Here is a 20,230-nt window from a genome sequence, read left to right as displayed (position 1 = left end):
AATATAACGTGTTCATGTTTCACGTGTAAAAAAACGTGGTATTTTTCACACAATTTACTTATCTGTATAGCGCTGTTTTCACTGTCCTCAAAACAGGCTGATGTCCTTGTTATGTGAAGTCCCTACTTCAGAAATACGCATCGAGTCCTGATTGTGTAGTTTGTTTAGTGTGCTGTGATTCGATAGCAGCTTAGCTTAGCAGAGCCGTTTGAGCCAAAGCTGGCGACTGGCGTATTCCTCTGGGCGGAGTTTAGTCAACGAACTGTTTTACTGACGTCATTAAAGCAGGAAATAGAGGGCTGTAGTCCAAACCAGCCGTTCGTTGTAGGCTTTTAAAGAGGAATTCTATTGAAGAAAATATATCGCCTGGCAGTGAACTTTGAGTTTTATCATTTTACAGGTATTATTTATGCTATTATAGAAACATTACACACTAACTAGGGTTTAAAAAATGGTATCAGGAAGAACGTGACCTTTAAATGTACCGTCCCAGTGACAACTTTTGTGAGAATGTATTTAGTGTGTGTTTATGACATTATAGCTAGTGTCAAATGACGTCAATCTAATATTTCGCACAAAATCATACCAAACAACTGAAATTGTGAATCATTATTATTAAATATGCATCGATATCGAAAAGCATTGTTTTACACTATTGGCTATTGGCCGATAGTTGTGACCGATATATATCTTGTCAATCAAAAGAAAACAGGAAAATGCAATGAGTTTGAGCTCTGTGTATAGAAAATGTAAAGAAACATCACTAGTTTTATGTTCAATAATGGTCATTATGTGAATGAATAACATTAAAAAAATTGAATCTTCTGAATTTAGTTAAAGGGACACTCCACTTTTTTGAAATTATGCTCATTTTCCAGCTCCCCTAGAGTTAAACATTAGATTTTTACCGTTTTGGAATCCATTCAGCTGATCTCCAGGTCTGGCCGTACCACTTTTAGCATAGCTTAGCTTAATCCATTGAATCTGATTAGACCATTAGCATCACGCTAAAAAATAACCAAAGAGTTTCAATATTTTTCCTATTCAAAACTTGTCTCTTCTGTAGTTACATTGTGTACTAAGACTGACGGAAAATTAAAAGTTGTGATTTTCTAGGCAGGTATGGCTAGAAACTATACTCTCATTCCGGCGTAAAAATCAAGGACTTTGCTGATGTAACATGGCTGCAGCAGGTGATATTAGTGAATTTAAAACTTTTAATTTTCAGTCTTAGTACACAATGTAACTGCAGAAGAGTCAAGTTTTAAATAGGAAAAATATCGAAACTCTTTGGTTATTTTTTTAGCATGATGCTAATGGTCTAATCAGATTCTATGGGTTGTGCTAAGCTATGCTAAAGTGGTAGCGCCAGACCCAGAGATCGGCTGAATGGATTACAAAACTGTAAAAATCTAATGTTTAGGAGAGCTGGAAAATGAGCATGTTTTAAAAAAAGTGGGGTGTCTTTTTAAGGTAAGTTAATAAATTATTATAAGTTTACCAATATGAATCGGAGTAAGGCGGTGGTTCTCAAACTTTTCGGCATGTGTTGGTTGCATCCCTTTGCGACCTCCCCAAGGAAAAGTCATGACATTTTTAACAAAACGTTTGCAGTTTCAATAATGTTCAGCTCCTTATATCTTTGCCAAAGATGCCAAAGAATGCATTGGAATAAAATGTTAAATTGTTCTCTTATATATACATAGAAGTTATGTGGCTTTATTAAGCGCAAAAATAATCCAGAGACAGTTTTACATGTCCATTTACAACCCTAGAATTTGCCCTCGGAATGAATTGGTCTTTTATTACCTTATTTGAAAGGGTCATGAATAATAATTTTGAGCACTGCTATGATTGGCTGTTTCTCAGAGCAGTTCAGTTCAGTAGCTCTGTGTGTGTGTAAACATACCTTATGTTTGAGAAATTGATGTTTTTGAGTGGAAAGTTTGTGTTTTTCAGTATGGACCTGCAAAACGTAATGGTAACGTCAATGGTACACCTTCAGAATAAATGCTGGCATATAGCATTAACTAGCATATAAGGGTGTCACGATTTCGATTTAAAATTTAAGATCGAAATTAAGTCACAACCTCGAACTTCGAATTAAAAAATTGGATGGTCGATGCTGCCACGCCCCCATGTCACGTCCGGTCGGCTTGCCAAGCGGGGGAAAATAAACTCTCCGAAGTGCCTTTAAAAACATCCATCCGGCGGAACGCGATTTATATTTTAAACACGAGGGATGTATTGCTCCTTGAAATGCATATCATAAACAGGATTACTACCTAGTGATCAGCCTTCGGACAGAGCGCAGCTCTCTGCACGTGCACGAGAGAGCCGCCAAGATGCAGCGGGTTTACTTTTAAACAAAAGGTATAGTTTGCCTCAGCTCGCATGAAACGCATAAAACTGAACAAATACGTAAGGATTATTACTTTAGTTTATGTTTAGACTTTGGACAGATGCGAGATGCGCATGCACGTGAGACAGAGAGAAGCGCAGCTGCTTATGACGCACCGGTTTTAGTTCAGATAATAGGAGTCCAAGACACGCGCATTGGTCTATCTGCGTGCAAGAAGGAATTCTCTCTCTACAAGCTCTCTCTCGTAAAGTAAAGCCCACAAACCCCCATGCGAGGAAAAGCACGCAATGTGCATGTTAATGTGAAACTATAATAATAATAATAATAAAGGCATATAATTTTTTGTCTTAAAAAAAATCTTTTAAAAATCGAGAATCGAATTGAATCGTGACATCAGAATCGAAAATGTAATCGAATCGAGGATTTGGAGAATCGTGCAGCTTTTTGGTATGGTGACACTTTTACTTGCATTGTTCTCTCGTTTAAATGATACTGTAAGTTGATACTATGATATAATTGTGGAAATGATGCTAGATTTCTTAGCATTAACTTCGTAGGTGTTTTTCTGTTGTTTTAACCTGTTGGTGTCATTTTGACGTATTGTAGGTCTATACTTATATGTATAGGATATATGGCATACCTTTCACAGGTGTCCTGGTAGAGTAACCACAGGTGGTTCATCACATTAACTATGGACATTTGACAATCAGAGAGTCTCAATATCTGAATTGTAACTATTTTTGCCATTTTAAAGGTGCATTGTGTAACTTTTAGAAGGATCTCTTGACAAAAAAATGCAATGTGAAATACATAACTATTTTAAAGTGAATTGTATTGTTTTTATTACCTTAGAATGAGCTGTTTTTTTATATCTATAAGCCTATACATCGCAGGTTCCCTTACATGGAAGACGCCAATTCGTGCCACCATGTTTTTACAATAGCCTTAAAGGAATATTCAATTTTCTTAAAAGAAAAATCCAGATAATTTACTCACCACCATGTCATCCAAAATGTTGATGTCTTTCTTTGTTCAGTCGAGAAGAAATTATGTTTTTTGAGGAAAAGATTGCAGGATTTTTGTCATTTTACTGGACTTTAATAGACACCAACAATTAACACTTAACTCAACACATAACAGTTTTTTTCAACGGAGTTTCAAAGGACTATAAACAATCCAAAGCGAGGCATAAGGGTCTTATCTAGCGAAACGACTGTCATTTTTGACAAGAAAAATAAAAAATATGCTTTTTTAAACCACATTGTAAACAATAAACTGACACAAAGACATTAATTAGTATCAGTTGACATACAACAACGTAGGAACGGTCCTCTTTCAACACGCTTGTAAACACTGGGGCGGAGTTTCGCGTTCGTCCTCTGTGACCTCTTGACGTCATGACGTATTGCGTGGGGTCACCTGGTGCATCACGACCAGATCTAGACGAGAAGTTGTGCTTTAAAAGTGTACATTTGTCATTTTTCCTGTCAAAAACGACAATCGTTTTGCTAGATAAGACCCTTATGCCTCGTTTGGGATTGTTTGTGGTCCTTTGAAACTCCGTTGAAAAAAAACTGTTGCGTGTTGAGTTGAATGTTAGTTGTTGGTGTCTATTGAAGTCCACTAAAATGAGAAAAATCCTGCAATGTTTTCCTCAAAAAAAAAAAACAATTTCTTCTCAACTGAACAAAGAAAGACATCAACATTTTGGATGACATGGTGGTGAGTAAATTATCTGGATTTTTATTTTAAGAAAATTGACTATTCCTTTAAACGGACCTTTAATTCTAATGTGAAAGTTTTTTCACCTGAAAATAGTTTTTAGGCTATTTAAGCTTATAATTTCTTGTATTTTCTTGTATACTTCTTATATCATCCATCGTAGACCGTGGATTTCTAAGTATCTGCATTGGGCCCTTTCAATTGGTGTTAAGACTGAACAGTAAATGAATGACGCACTGTACAGTCCTCTTCTGAGCGATTATATTTATAAACTTTGAAGTTCAAAGGCATTCTGAGCAGCAAAGGCCTTGAGAGCAGCAAGATCTGACTACTTTACAAAACTTATTACAAACAATTACCACAGACCAAGAACACTTTTTACTGTTTTTAATTCTGTTATTAATCCACCTGTTTATGAGTATTCTAATGTATCAAGGACCCTGTGTGATGACTTTCTGATATTCTTTGTGAATAAGATTAATGACATTAGAATGGGGATCTGTTGTCCGTCTTTTGATCCATCGACCTTGGTTGCTTGTTCGGCGGAGCTGAAGAAATTTGAACCAGTCTCTCTTTCTCATCTGCAGAATATAGTGAGCCAATTAAAGCCGTCGGGCTCCTCTATGGATGCCATCCCGCCCCTGTTGTTGAAAAAAGCAATGGAGACTTTAGGGCCTTACTTGTTAATTATTATAAATCGATGTCTGGATACCTGTGTGGTACCAGACGCATTGAAACATGCTGTAGTTAGGCCGCTGTTAAAGAAACCCAACCTAGATTTAAATGATATGGACAATTTTAGACCTGTTTCAAATTTGCCTTTTATCTCGAAGATTTTAGAGAAGATAGTTTTGAAACAATTGCAGAGTTTTTTAGATGACAATAAGATATTTGAGTGTTTTCAATCTGGTTTTAAAAAATATCACTCGACAGAGACTGCACTTCTGAAAGTTTTAAACGATGTGTTAATAGCTGCCGATTCTGGGGTTCCTACTGTATTATTATTATTAGATCTGAGTGCAGCCTTCGATACAGTAGATCATTCTATTCTTCTTGCCCGTTTGGAGCATTGGGTAGGTATTAAAGGTCCTGCCTTAGAATGGTTTAGGTCTTATTTGTCAAACAGGACGTTTAGTGTTAACATTGGGGAACATTTATCGAAGGCTGCTTCTCTGTCCTGTGGTGTTCCGCAAGGATCCATTTTAGCTCCAATTCTTTTTACATTATACATGCTTCCATTAGGGTCTATTCTCAGGAAACACGGGTTGTCGTTTCACTGCTATGCAGACGACACTCAAGTTTATTTACCCCTAAAACCAAACTGTAATGGACTGGAAAAAATTAAGGCGTGTATATCTGATGTGAAAGCTTGGTTAGCTCTAAATTTTCTTAATTTTAATGAAAATAAAACCGAAATTATAGTTTTTGGCTCATCAAATTCACCAACTCAAATAACCCTAGGTAATTTAACCCTACCTGCGAAGACTTGGGTTAAGAATTTGGGTGTTGTTTTTGACGATGGCCTGAAATTCGACAAGCAGATAAGTTCAGTGGTCAAATCCTGCTTTTTTCAGCTTCGTCTTTTAGCCAGAGGAAAACCAATTTTATCTTTTAAAAATTTCGAAAGATTAATACATGCATTTTTGACAACAAGGCTCGACTATTGCAACTCACTGTACTACGGGATCAGCCAATCAGCTTTATCCCGGCTACAAATTGTTCAAAATGCGGCAGCAAGACTCCTAACAGGTACTAGAAAACGGGACCATATTACTCCAGTGTTACGTCAGTTACACTGGCTGCCTGTACGATATCGTGTAGATTTTAAAATTCTTCTTTTGGTTTTTAAATCTTTAAATGGGTTGGCCCCTACTTATCTTTCGGATCTATTGAAAGAACACTCTCCACCCATGTCTCTACGGTCTTCTAACCAGAAATTATTATTTACACCGAAATCGAAGTTGAAAAGTAGGGGTGATCGCGCGTTTTCAAATGCGGGGCCAAGATTGTGGAATGCGTTACCTTTTACTATTAGATCTGCTCCATCCTTGTCGGTTTTTAAATCTAGGTTAAAAACCTATCTTTTTGATTTGGCATACGCCTAAGGGATGTAATGTATTGTAGGTATTGTGTTTTAATGTATTTTTTATTGTTGTATCTATGTAAAGCACACTGGTCAACTGGTGTTGTGTTTAGTAGTGCTATATAAATAAATTGACATTGACATTGACATTGACATTCTGGGAATTCATCATATCTACCAATCAATCAGCTATCGAGTCCCCGCGAGTCAAGGCCAGAAAGGAAATTAATCAGCCGATATGTCAGTGTTTTGTGCACCCTTCTTTCTTTTCTGGTTGTTGAAGGTAAAATGGCGTTACTGAATTTGAAGGACATTTCTTGATGCTCTGAGTGGGTGCGTATAGGTTTGAATTATATTAATGTTATGATCAGAATCAGATATAAATCTCTTCACTTTACTGCTGTGCCAATAATCTTTAACATTGAGTTTAACGCTCAAAAAATTAGCTAATATTTCTCCTTGTTGAACAGATGTTTGATTAACCCACGGCAAGGTCAACACAGAATCGCTGGTGCGTATGAACATTTGTGTGCAAATTAAATGCATTAGCGTTGTTTAAATGTTTAGCAGTGAAATGACTGGATCAGAGCCAAAATAAGGGCAGCGTAGCTAAACAACGCAGCATCAGTGTCTTTCTGTCTTATCTCGTGACCAGAAGAACATGAGATGTTGACATCAGCAAAGATTTCGTTGCATCAGCTCTTCAATACAGAAACAATACGGGTTTCCATAGGTTTCCATGACAACTGAGGGCCTCAGAAAAAAATATCCTAACTTTTCGCTCAATCTTTAAGTTTATACTATGCTGACATCAGTTTTTTTCTGATGTTATTGTTGTTGTTTTGTGTGTGAAGTCTATTTCACACAGGGATTACGGAAAATACACGGAAAATGTGTATTTCCTCGGGATCATTTGATTTTTGACTGACAATCTGTTTTCACACACATACTGTAAAAATCCAGTTAAGACATGACGTATTTAAAGTCCTGCATTTTTTAAAGTCCGTTTTTTCCACAGCATCTGAAGTTTGCTTATTATCCGTGATTTTTCTCATGCCATGCATGTGCATTTTTGTTTATGACAAGATCATAAGGAGCGTGTGATGGACTTTTCTGTCATGCTGGTGAATGATCTTAGCTTCAGCGTGGATAGTGACAAGCTCCCTGATCTTCAGTCCAGACATTTCTCGTCGTGAATGTTGATCTGCATTTAAATCCCTGTGTTAAAGATAAACAAATAATAACTTCTGGTTGCAATGACATGCGCATCCTTACCACGGCACACCCCTTACGATATTATTTCTCCGTCTTGTTCACACACAATGCTTTCCGTGTATGTTACTAGGTCTTCCATCTGGAAATGATCTCAGAACATTTACGGGACATGTTTGTGTTCACACAGAAGTCTGTCTGCCAATTTTACGGAAACACCAAAGTGCTGTGTGAATGAGCTTAGAGAGAGTTATTTTGGTGTGTTAAGGTGTACGGTACAATAAGGTATTTATGTCACTTTGTAAGCCTCTCAGATTTAACAAAGGACTCCTGACAAAACAAGGACATCTGTTTTTTTGGCTGTCTCAACAGTTTTAAGTGGCTTTGTCTGATCGCTGTGTGACATTCCCATGTGAATGAACTTTGGAAACAACAAGGTCTGTCAGGACGGTATCTGAATGTTATGACGTCTCTTTATTCAGTATCTTAACGTTTGTCCTTCACAGGCACACCATTATAACATAAAACATGGAATGCATTACACTAAAAAATGCAAATGTGCTGTCATGATATCTTAATTTTTCTATAACCCCAAGGATCAGTGTTGTTATGAACAGTAAATAGATTTTTATCATATATGCGATCCTACCTGTGAAAACCCAGCTTTTTTGAATTAAGAGACTTTAGCCTGGATTTCACAGACAGGGTCATATATAAAAAATATATATTTTTTATGTTTACATATATGTAACACATAATGTTTACATTTCAGTAAATAATTATGGATGATATCATAAATATGTACATTTATTCATACTTATTTATTGAAACATAATATATTTATGTTTAAAGTAAAATTGTAGTTTGATCTGCTTTTGTTATAATGCTATATGTAACTGTTTTTATATTTATGTGTACTCTTCAGGGGGAGCTCAGCTGTCGATCAGCCAGCCCGACCAAAAGCTTCTTTAGCCGGGTGCCGTTTAGCCGACCATCTAGCCCCATGTCTGCCCCGCCCCGGACCAGAAACAGCCCTGGATCTCCTAAATCCATCTTCCCCTACCCTTCCAACCACGATGCCTCGCCCAAATGTTCACGTCGCTACAGTTTCACCGGAATGTTTCACCGTTCCTCTCCCAAGGACTCCACGAATCCCTCAACCTCTCCTGTCAGCATCAAACTCTTCTCTCGCTCCAGGAAAGGTAAAACACCTTGGGTGTATCATCCCCATACACACTTATAAGCTTTAACACTAATTTACTGTATCTGCAAAAATGTCTGATGTCACATCTGTCACAATTTGCATATCAGCTCCACCTACACTCTAAAAATGGCTGGGTTATTTTTTACCCATAATGGGTAAATATTGGACAGAGCACATGCTGGTTTAAAATTGACCCAATGCTATATGTGTTTTTCATTTTTGTGGGTTGAATCTGCGGCTTTACAAAATTTTCACAATGGCATCTGTTTTTTGTTTTTTTTTATAAATTTCAGTGTTAATTGGTTTGGGAACTGTGCAGACTTCACTGAAATAGAGAAAAAACAAGAAATAGAAAAAATGCAGCCTGTTTATATAAAATGAGCAGGAACTGGGTTAAAAATTGCCATTTTAAAATATATAAAAATTTAAATATATTAAATAAAATAAGTAAAATTTAAATAAACACTCTCTAAAAAATGCTGGGTTATTTTAATCCAGAAAATGTTTATATTTGACCCAACAATGGGTTAAAACAACCCCACATTTTGGATTGGGTAATATTGCATTCGTCACTTTTTGACCTAACAGGGTGATTCTCACGAAAACTTGGTTTTAAAAATGTCAAGCATGAAAATGTAAAAATTGCTTAAATTTACTTTTTTTCCCACCAGACATTGAAAAACAAAGTCTGGAGTAAATGGGAACATTAATTTAAAAACTTTTACTTATCATTTAACACTTTTTGTAACATAATTAAAAAAATTAGTCCTAAAAAATCTCATTACCGCAACAGTCAGAAAACATCAACACTGACATATTTTCAAAATGACATGACAAACCTGAAAGAACATAATTTGGAGATTCTGCACATGCATTTAAAATCAAAGAATTATGCTTCTATTAATTAAATTAACATTTAATAAGCATCTGTTGCGGTAATGATAATCAAAATGTCGTGTAAGCATTCTGACAAGACAATATTTCAAATTAACTGTAAAAAAATGATCTTACCTGGTAGCCATCTTGAAGTAACTGGTCCATGTGCTTGGTCACTCAAAATCAAACTTTATTAAAATTCTGTATGTGTGCTTAAACTGTTCTCAAAAAGTGTTGCGGAGGATGAGAACATCAGGCATGGACGCATCATTTTCCTAATTTTTATTCATTATTATTATACATGAATATTCAGTAAATATTTTTTCTGTCATCTAAAGTAGTCTAGCAAAACATCCATTTATTTTTTTTCTTCATATTTTTGTGTTAATTTGATTAAATTACAAAATAACGCATGTTCAAACACAGCCGGACACATTGCGGTAATGAGAATTTCAGCAGAAAATGAGATAAAATTTACAATTATAAATTCTTATGTTGAAATCACACATTGTGCAAGGTAGAACACAGTATTGTGTTAATTCTGATGCTTTTTAATGTTACTATATTACACATTTTAACGCTAAAATCATTAGTGCCGTGGTGTTTCAATGGTTTCGTGAGAATCACCCAACATTGGTTGAAAATAACCCAGCATTTTTTTAGAGTGCATAGTTTAAAGTTAATTATTAAAAGTAGTTTGTTTTATTATAGGAAAAAATATTTTTTTATGTTTTATGGTTATGGAGTAACTAGTGTTCCTGTAGCTCAGTTAGTAAACACCTATGTTAGCAGTGCAAAGGTCATGAGTTTGATTCTCAGATAACATTATCCAAATAACAGCATATCCACTTAATCATAATACACCATAAAATCAAGCTTCAAAATATTTTTTGGCATTTTGTGAAATGCTCTGAATGCCATTATCACATTAGAACAGAGTGAGTCAGTGAAACCTTTGACAGGTTTTTTTGGATTAGGTTCTGCCCATGGCGTTTAATCATTTGGATGATCGTGCTGTGTGCTGATTTAATGGCGGTGTAGGCGTTACTTAATGCATAAGACCCTGCTAATGAATTAGGTTGTCACATATGTAATCCAAGTGAATCTCATTTAATGTTTAAAAGCTGATAGTGGGACAGTAGTCTATAAGGTTTTCTAGTGTATGATAAAATACATATGATGAGTTATCAACCCAATGCTTCTAGTTAGTGACTCTTGTATTCAAAAACTCAATAAATTGAGTGTACTGTACTTAAATCTTTTATGAAAGCACTTACATTGAGCCATCCAAATATGTTGACATTTAATCATCATCTGATAAGGATTTCTATTTATCGGGTAGCAGATTTAATTTTAATATATTGTTCACAGTTTATAATATGATTTAGTGATACGAAAGTGCATACGATAGCAAATATCCTATGGCAAAAAGTGTGTATGATTCATAGCTTTTTGAAACTGACAGCGGAAACTAACAATATGCCATTGCAAACACAATTATGTGGCATTTAAAGGACAAGTTCGGTATTTTACACTTAAAGCCCTGTTTTCAGATTGTTTATGATGAAATAGAATGGTTTTGACTGAAATTTCGACATATGTGGCTGCCCCAAGTTTTTTCTGGTGTTTCTTGTATCACCTCCCACCTCTATAATGGCTCTATAGGTGCACAGGAACAATCCTTTTCTAAAATGCATTAAACTTTTGTTTACAAAGACGTGAAACTCACCGAGTGGTCAGGGGTGTTCACTGATATGCTTACACAAAAATCGCTGCAAAAGATGCTTTCCAACAGGTTTTATCGTAGTTTTTGTCCAACTCCATTGACTTGTATTAGATGTGCTGTGAGGTCGGTATTACTCCGGCGCCGGGAACGTTGTTTGTATTCTTGCAATTGGCAAAGGCGGATTATCGCCACCAACTGGGCTGGAGTGTCTATTATTCAAGCTCTAAGCGGAAGAATGTACGGGTGTGAGGCGTTTGGAAAAATATGTCCACAAGTTTGCAACGAATGCTAAAACACCAGCGATTTTTGTGTGAGCATATCAGTGAACACCCCTGACCACTCGGTGAGTTTCACGTCTTTGTAAACGAAAGTTTAATGCATTTTAGAAAAGGATTGTTCCTGTGCACCTATATAGGCATTATAGAGGTGGGAGGTGATACAACAAATACCCGAAAATTCTCCGGGCATGAATAAGCTGTTATTTCGCAAATTAGACTAATCAGATTGGGGCCGTACTTAACTCTTTTAAAAAAAGTTGCCAGCCAGCGCCAGCATTTTTCATGATTTTCACAAAAGTTTAATGCCTTCCAGAAAATGTTCTTCTTTAAATAAATAAACATACATACAATATGTCAAATAGAAGAACAGACTCTCTGCTTTCAAAAAAAAAAAAAAAAAAAACGTTTAATCCTACCGTTATTAGTTTTTTTATAACCACTCAAATATAGGTAGGTTTTTCAAAAAGACCAAATTTTGAGCAAAAAGCTTAGATAATTCCATTTTTGTGAAGGACTTTTGATAGAGATCAGATTCAGAGCGATCCTCAAAACATACACGGGCATGCAGCTGCTTGCCCTAGGGCGATACTTCTGTGCTTTATAAGTTGCGGAAAAGCGGTATTGCGGAAAGCTGGAAATACTCGTCATTGGCAGGGAAGCGTTTTCTCTTAATTGACGAGATAACTCGTCAATGGCGGCGAAAGAGTTAATACCTGCCAAGTAGGTTTTATACTGTTCTACTATTGGCTAGACCGTGGGCACAAAGGTGAACCTAGCGGCTCAAAGCAGAGAGTGGAAAATAAATATGGCAGGAGTAGAGACGAGCGAGAGAAGTTACAGCGACGAACTTGTGCCCAAAAAGAACGGTATGTCTGAAATAGTTTTTTTTTTGCCTTATTTGATTTAAAGCAACACTATGTAGTTTTTTACCTTTAAATAATGTCTCTAAAATTATTTCAGTGATGGAACAACTTTTAACTGGACAAATTGTACTGTTGCTGCAACCTGAGCAGCCTCCTAGCTGCTATAAGCACACTGTGAAAGTGGCGGTGGAGGGTAGAGCACACAGACCCGCCCCTCCCCCTGCCTGCAGAAGAGTGTCTGATACCAGGCACTGTTGCACTTTTCAACCACATGGGGGAGCTGTAAGTCATTTTTACATGGAAACTACATAGTGTTGCTTTAATTACATCAGAAGAATATGTTTTACCTGTTTATTGCAGTATGATAATTATGTATCTAAATTATTTTTAAAAAAGCAAATAAAATAGCATTTCTCTAGGGAAACGATATATTGCAAGAAAATAGTGCAACATTAGAAGAGCATGTCGCATGTTTCCTCAATATCGTGCAGCCCTAGTTCTCAGTGCTCTTGATTGTCTTGCCAGGTTATAAAATAAATATCCGAGTCAAAGCAGTCAAAATATTTGAATGCGAATGCAGCCCAGGACACACATTTACACAAATGCATGCACTTAGTTGTGACTCATCAGGCTTTCTGAAACACAGATGTTGATGCTTTGTGAGGTTAATCAAAAAGCAAGGGATTATTTAAATCTGTTCTTTAAATCATCGAGACAGGAGGTAACATTTTAAATGACTGTAATTGACAGTAAAAGCGCACAAAAAAATGTTGCTGTTATCTTTGTTTAGTCTCCCTAAGAAAGAAAATAACAATCAGCTAAAAAATGTCTTTTGTTTCCACTGAGTGAAAGCATAATCAATAATTATAAAATTAAAGACCTGTCTTGGAAATGTAAGAGATTGAAGTGGCCTGTAATGAGATTTGAGTGTTTGGTTACGTTTAGGAGGAGTGTTTAGGTGGAAGTCTGGGCTGTTGACTGTCTCTGTGTGGTATGTCGGTAAAGTGGTAGGTAGCAGAAAGGAGCTTATGGATCTGTGCCATCAGATCTGTTGCATTTAAAACTTTACATTCACTACGCTACTGAAGTTACAATATATATTTGAATACAAACAGGTATAGGAAATGATGCAAGCAAGAGCTTGGGTCAGGTAGAGAAAATAAGAGAATACAAACTTTTTTTTGAATTTTATAAATGGAATATACATTAAGTTTATGTTATATAACTTGGAAATTAAGTTTTTTTATTAAAATTTATGTAACCCTGCCTTTGAAAACCCAGATACATTTTTCTGCACAAAATCATCCTACATAATGTAAAGAACGTTCTGTAAAAATATAACCTTGATATATATAATATTGACAGAGTATAAAGGACATCAAATCCATGGCTGTGATTACATGCCCAAAATGTTGTCAATCCGACTGAATTTAATCCGATTGAAGGTTTACCACAATACAATTTACATGCACCCTAAACATTGCAATCTGATTAAAATGTTGGTTTACATGTACATTCTATATAATCCGAACCAAACTTCTGCGCAAGTGCACAGTCAGGGTTGCCAGATTTGCGTATCAAAACCATCCCAAAGGATATTCAAAACTAGCCCAAAAGCATCCCAATGACTATTTACAACCCAAATTTCAATAACTAATAAACAAATCCTTTCATCTTTAATCCACAGAAAAACAAGTTGTGGAAACAGTTTAAACAGTAGCACAAATTTAAACTAAATAAAAGGACTTGGCAACCCCACCAAATCCAACTTTGATGCTCCAAATCTCATTTTGAGATTATAAAACTTTAGCCTGAATTTTAAAGACAGGGTCACATATATTTGAAATATATATTAAATCTACATGACACTGACTGTAAAACCAGTCTGATGTCTCATCATTTAATTTTAAGATTTGGAGCATCAAAGTAGTCATATGGTCTATATTGATATTTAATATAGTCAGTAATAAAGATATGAAGAATATATTTTTACAGAATGTTCTTTACATTATGTAAATAATTTTATGTAGAAAACAGTCAAACAAAAAATGACTTTGGCTTGGATTTCACAGACTGTGTCACATGTATGCATCAATATTTAATAACCCGCCAATGATCTGTGGCCAAGTGATCTCACACTAACAAAAGTTAATATATGAATGTAGAAAAATGATTGTGTACAATACATAGTATGAAAAGTGTGTTTTATATATATATATATATATATATATATATATATATATATATATATATATATATATATATATATATATATATATATATATATATATATATATATATATATATATATATATGGGGGTGAGTAGGTGAACCACAGCTTCAATACAGACAGTGAGAAATATTCTTTATACACACACATAACTACAATGCTTCACCAATAAGCCATTAGTTTCTCTAGCTGGCAGAGTCTCAGTCATCTGAAAACCACAATATTGATTTGTCATTCAGTACAGAGATGGATTAAAGCTGCATGCAGGGCGACTTTTAAAGGGATAGTTCACTCAAAAATGAAAATTCTGTCACCATTTCTTTATTTGGCTAAACCCAAAATAAGACATTTTGCTAAATGATGGTAAGCACAGATGGTACCCACTGACCTCCATATATCAGTTCCTCCAGAAAACCCAGATTATGCGATCGCACGATTCAATGCATAATCAGCCAAAGTCTGCATATTTATGCGTGGGCTGCATTTTTTCAAATACGCCGCACTTTCGCAGCATTAATTGCAGATTTCCGTGCGCAAAATATGCAGGGCTTGCATGATTTCATAATCTTCGCATATTCGTAGCAAAAATCACATATATCTTAGCAGAAAGTTGAAAAATTTTGCATTTACTTTACACAAGCTCAGCCGTGTCCCCTGTTGCTATGGGAACATTATGAAGTGACGTGATTATCTGACATGAACATCATTGAAAAGCTGCAAACAGTTTTCGCAAGTTCCCGCAATTTCATCACATAAAATTGCATAAATATCCCGCATATTCCATCGCATTTTTAAAAAAACGTGCCAATCACAAAAAACTGCGTTTTTCTGTTTTAATACTTTGGAAGTCAATGCATGTTTACCAAGATTTATCACCCAGCCCTACCTGTTATGTAGTGCCCCACCCTCCCTCTCTCTCTCTCTCTCTCCCTCTCTGCATTTTGGTGACCGTTTTCATTTGATTACACTCATGGATTGGCTGGAATTTTGTTTTGATGGATTCTGCAATGACCCAGTCCTGGTTGTTCACCTCATGTTGGAACAATTGCACAACAACCATTTCCAAAAAAAAGCAAACAAATGTAGAACCTGTCACAAAATACTACCAGATGTAAATATCTTTGTGTCCTGGTGTTAGTGTTTTTAAAGCTGTGTATTTGGACAGAGAGATGTAGATTGGACATTTGTTTTTCTCCTTGAATTCTGAATCCCATAATCAGATCAAGGTTGCTTTCATATGAATTATATTAACTGAAGTTAGACTTGCTCAGAAGGATCAGGGGGTTATGAAAGCCCTATATCTCATATATAGCAATGATTCAGTGCTTTTACTGGTTATGATTCGGGTTTTATATATTGATTGGGGCTTTTGTTGCTGTGTCATTGCTTGTGCCATAATTCAATTGTTGGGTTGCAGTGCCACCTATTGGTCAGAATTCAGATTTAGTAGTGTTTACATGAAGGCTTTTCATTCATATTAAAAAGCCTTCATGTAAACACCTTAATCTATACAATTGAGGATCGTATTTAGATCGTATTAAAGGGGGTGGTGTACTCCGATCAGCAGGAGAAAAGTACGCATGTAAACGCCTGAATCGTAGTATTTTCTCATTGTACTGTCTAGTTTGAATACATTTGCATAGTTGAAAAATTCATATTTAAAAAAAAAATCACATGAATCCCCCCTGCAATATTGCTGTGGCCCACCAGGGGGCTGTGGCCCACCGTTTGGGTAGCACTGGTTCAGTTACTTATCTGCATAGGCTGGAGTTGCCCATTAAGCAGTTTTATCGATAAAGGGACGAATTAATATTTATAGTGATTATACTTACCAGCAGGTGCTGAGTTGAGATCAATTCAATTCAATTTTATTTATATAGCACTTTTCACAATTGGTAATTGTTTCAAAGCAGCTTTACATTAATAGAAGAAGTAAAAAGCACAGATCTGACCTCCTGATGCTCTTATGCACAATGGCCCTGAATCACCAAGCAACAGCAAAATAAACAACACATACAGAAGGTGACTGGGATGAACCACAGTTTGCTGTCTACAGCCATCACAGTCTTATCTCAGCAGTATGGCTGTCACACACTTGTCCGTATTCATCTTCGTGACATGATCCCCTCTATAGTGACCAAATAAGGGTAATAAGGGTATTCACCTACCTTGCATGTTTTTGGCATGCAGAAGAAAACCGGAGTTGCTGGTGTACAAACCCCACGCTGATATAGGGAGAAAATGCAAACTCCACACAGAAAGGTCAGCTGACATAGCCGGGTCTCGAACCGGAGACCTTCTTGCTGTATGGCAACAGTGCTACCCACTGAGCATTTGAGAAGCTCAGACGCAAAAGCTGTTAAACGCTTCGTCCAAACCGAATGCTGTCGGCACGTATTATACATTTATCATCAAATAATTTCAAATTTGCCTAATCCTGGCCTTAGGTCATTCAGAAATAGCGCTTTTTTAGCAGAATCTATTAAGCATCTGATAAAAAATGCTTACTTACTGTGGGTTCACACTAGCCACGTTTGCAGCGTAAAATTTGCGTGTACCGTGTGTAGTGTGCCGCTTGAACATTTTGAGTTTACTCTCTAAATTCTAATCATCGAGACATTCAAATGGAAATTTGCGTCATGGGAGGGGCTTCTGCGACTCCGCTCACTTCCTGTAATCAAGTCAATACTAGAGCAAGCTCCTGATTGGTTAACGCGGCATGTTTTTCCGCAAAAGTAAAATTTTTAGTGCGTTTCCTGGGCAACGCTTATTTCCTGCCATTCGCGCAATCTAGACGCGCAAATGAGGCAGAATTGCGTGTACCGTGCCGCACTAAACGCCTCATTCGCCTCGCGAGACCTCCAGACGCAGGTTAACACGTCTTCACATTGACTTAACATTAAAATCACTCCCGCTTGGCGCCTCTACCGTGGCTGCTGTGACCCAGCATTAGAAGAAAACATGTCAGACGCACTTAGAGGGTTTTCAATTGTACCATTATAGGGCTTCTTTGCTCGGATGGATGGATGGATGGAGGCAGGCAGGCAGGTAGGTAGATGCGTAGATAGGTAGATAAATAGATCTTCATCTTTGTGACATGACTTTTTTATGGTTACCAAATAATTGTATTTTCCGGTTTTACCTCCATATATGGGTAGAAAAAGGAAGTGCATGTGAAAATTGTACTTCATAGGTGGCTATATAGAGATAGAGGTAGATATAGATAGATAGAGAAAGCTCATCCCAGTCACTGTTATTTTAGTTGATTGTATTTTAAAGAGCACCTATGGTCCGATTCACGATTTTTCATTTCCTTTGGTGTGTAAGTATGTATTAGTACGTTAACAAATAGGTACAAACCCCAAAGTAAACAATGACGTGAGTCATACCTCTTTTCTTGGAATACCACAAACACACGGATTGAGGCAACAGTTTATTTCCTGGGCCTGTTGACATAGACAAGACCGACATTATCATAATTCCTCCCGCTTCGAAATCAGCCATAAGTTAACTCCTGTTAGCATTGCGAGCGAATCTTTTAAACATGGTAAGGAGCGTCACAAGGTATTCAGACCAATCACAAGGTACAGATTAGCTGGCCAATCAGGGACACAATAATGTGTTTTTTAACCATAAATCACAAGTACACATTGTATTATACCAAATACACAAAAAAGTTGTTTTTTAGCAATGAAATAGGTGCTCTTTAAATAAAATATATCACGTGATGATGGTTAACAGTGTGTGAGGCTGTTCACTTTGCTAGAATTAGTATGTTTTCATTTGTACTGTTTTTAGTCTCCTAATGTTTAACCAACCATCTTGGCAATGTCTAGATGATGTCTGTCATCATGCCAGTGCATTCCTTACTCTCGTTCAGACCTTATCTGGGAATACCGATCATCACAGCTTTATAAAGCCCCGCAGTATGTACAGCAAACAGTCTGTTTACACATTACTTTCTGTAAAAAGACATAGCATGGGCATATCCTTATTAGGGAAGAGTCCGGTTGTGTCTTTTTGATCTGGCACTCTTTTTCATCTTTTACTAACAGAGCAATCCAAAAGAATAGCTAACTATGTATGAAAATACTCTCATAATACCCATCTTTACATTTGTTCCAAAATTATCTTTTTCCACAAGTTAACATACTTGGCAAACACTTGGGATGTCACACCTGCTGTAATTGAATATGCATATGTGTAAATGAGTCACAATAACACCCTGAAACACATTTTCATGCACACAAAAGTGCAACGAAGAACTTTTTTTTTTGCTTTTACCATTTTTCATTGTCTAGTTGACCCTGGTTCTATAAAGACGTCAGGAAGCACAGTGGATTTTAGATGGATTAGCTGCTCCCCACACAACAGGACTCAAAATAAGTATGTTTAGGAAATTTTAGCATGACCCTTAGCTGCCCTGGCAAGGGGCAACAGGGTTTGAAAAATGAGATGTGATTAATCAAAGCTCATCTTAGTCCGCTTACGTAAGTTTCTCTTGTGTTGGCGGCGAGCCTGGGTGACTTTCCCACTATTACTGTAGATGATTAAATTGGTGTCCTGGGTGTATTGAGAGGAAAAGATTTGTTTATGATGGCACAGGAAGCACGGGGCGATCAGATGGTAATGGCAATTATCAGCCGGGACATGGATTCATTAGCCAAAGTGATCGTCACTGGGATTGTTTTACCTCCTTGAATGGAAAAAAACATAATATCAAATTTCATGAGGCTTAAATGGACAATGGCTTGTTTGGAGGCTTCCAGATTTTCTTTGTTATAGCACAAGATACCGTACTTAGTAAAAGTCAGTTTACTTTGCACTACAGGATCATTTGGTCGAGCATGGTAAAGTACAACACAAGTAGTGCCGATTAATAATGCAAGAATGGCATCAAAGTTTAATGACGCTTCATTCATACAAGTGTTTGACAACCTAGAGCCAGGAAACATCCGAGTCAGGTTCAAGTCTTAAAAATATAAGTGGTTTTTCGTATTGCTATGGTGTTGTGGATGCTTAATATTCTGGGTGATTGCATAATATGTTTAGAAGTATACAGGGTTTCTGTCTACCATATGTATGAGCAAAAATAATAATGAAGCTTGCCTTAGTAAGCCCCACTAAGAAGAAGTAAATAAAACACGATTAGATTGAAGAGGAATGTTCTCCCATAGTGCCAAATTCATTTTGGTTTGGCAAGACATTAAAAAAAAAGTTAAATCCCATTTTATGGTGCCCTGATTATTTTTGGCCTTGGGTTAATAAGTCATAAACAACTCCAGATGAAGAAAGTCGCATGAAATTAAAATCACATTTTCATTTAAAAAATGTGTTCGATTTAAGTTGCCAATACTAAGATTTCAGCAATGTAAGATGATATCACTTCAGATTAGTTTGCTATGTAAAAACTGTATTTTTTTATTACGGAAAATTTCTGTAATTTATTGTGCATGTTATTTTATGGTATTTTTCTGTCACCTCAGCTTCCAGAATTTAACAGTTTTTTACAGATTTTTTAACAATGTTAATGTAAAATTATAGGAAAAAAAATTGTATTATGGAAAATTTCTGTAATTTATTATGCCGTTATTTTACTGTATTTTTCCGGTACCTCAGCTGCGGGAATTTTACAGGTTTTTTTTTTACAGTTTTTTACAGTGTTAATGTAAAA

General features: G+C 36.3%; 1 protein-coding gene across 2 annotated transcripts in view; it reads left to right on the top strand.

Annotated features, from left to right (window-relative positions):
* prkag2a (protein kinase, AMP-activated, gamma 2 non-catalytic subunit a) overlaps window positions 1-20,230 on the top strand; it is a 73,078-nt gene that overhangs the window by 8,444 nt on the left and 44,404 nt on the right. For both annotated transcript variants that reach the window (XR_012368002.1, XM_055181462.2), the window contains exon 4: window positions 8,305-8,581. Coding sequence is in view for 1 of the 2 variants with exons in the window: in XM_055181462.2 (XP_055037437.2) it covers window positions 8,305-8,581 (277 nt within the window). In the remaining variant the exon portion in view is untranslated. The remainder of the gene's footprint in view (window positions 1-8,304; window positions 8,582-20,230) is intronic.

Source organism: Misgurnus anguillicaudatus, chromosome 25 (assembly GCF_027580225.2).
Source record: "Misgurnus anguillicaudatus chromosome 25, ASM2758022v2, whole genome shotgun sequence".
Taxonomy (NCBI): Eukaryota; Metazoa; Chordata; class Actinopteri; order Cypriniformes; family Cobitidae; genus Misgurnus; species Misgurnus anguillicaudatus.
Note: the sequence above shows the minus strand (reverse complement) of the source record. Positions and strands in the feature narration are given on the sequence as shown.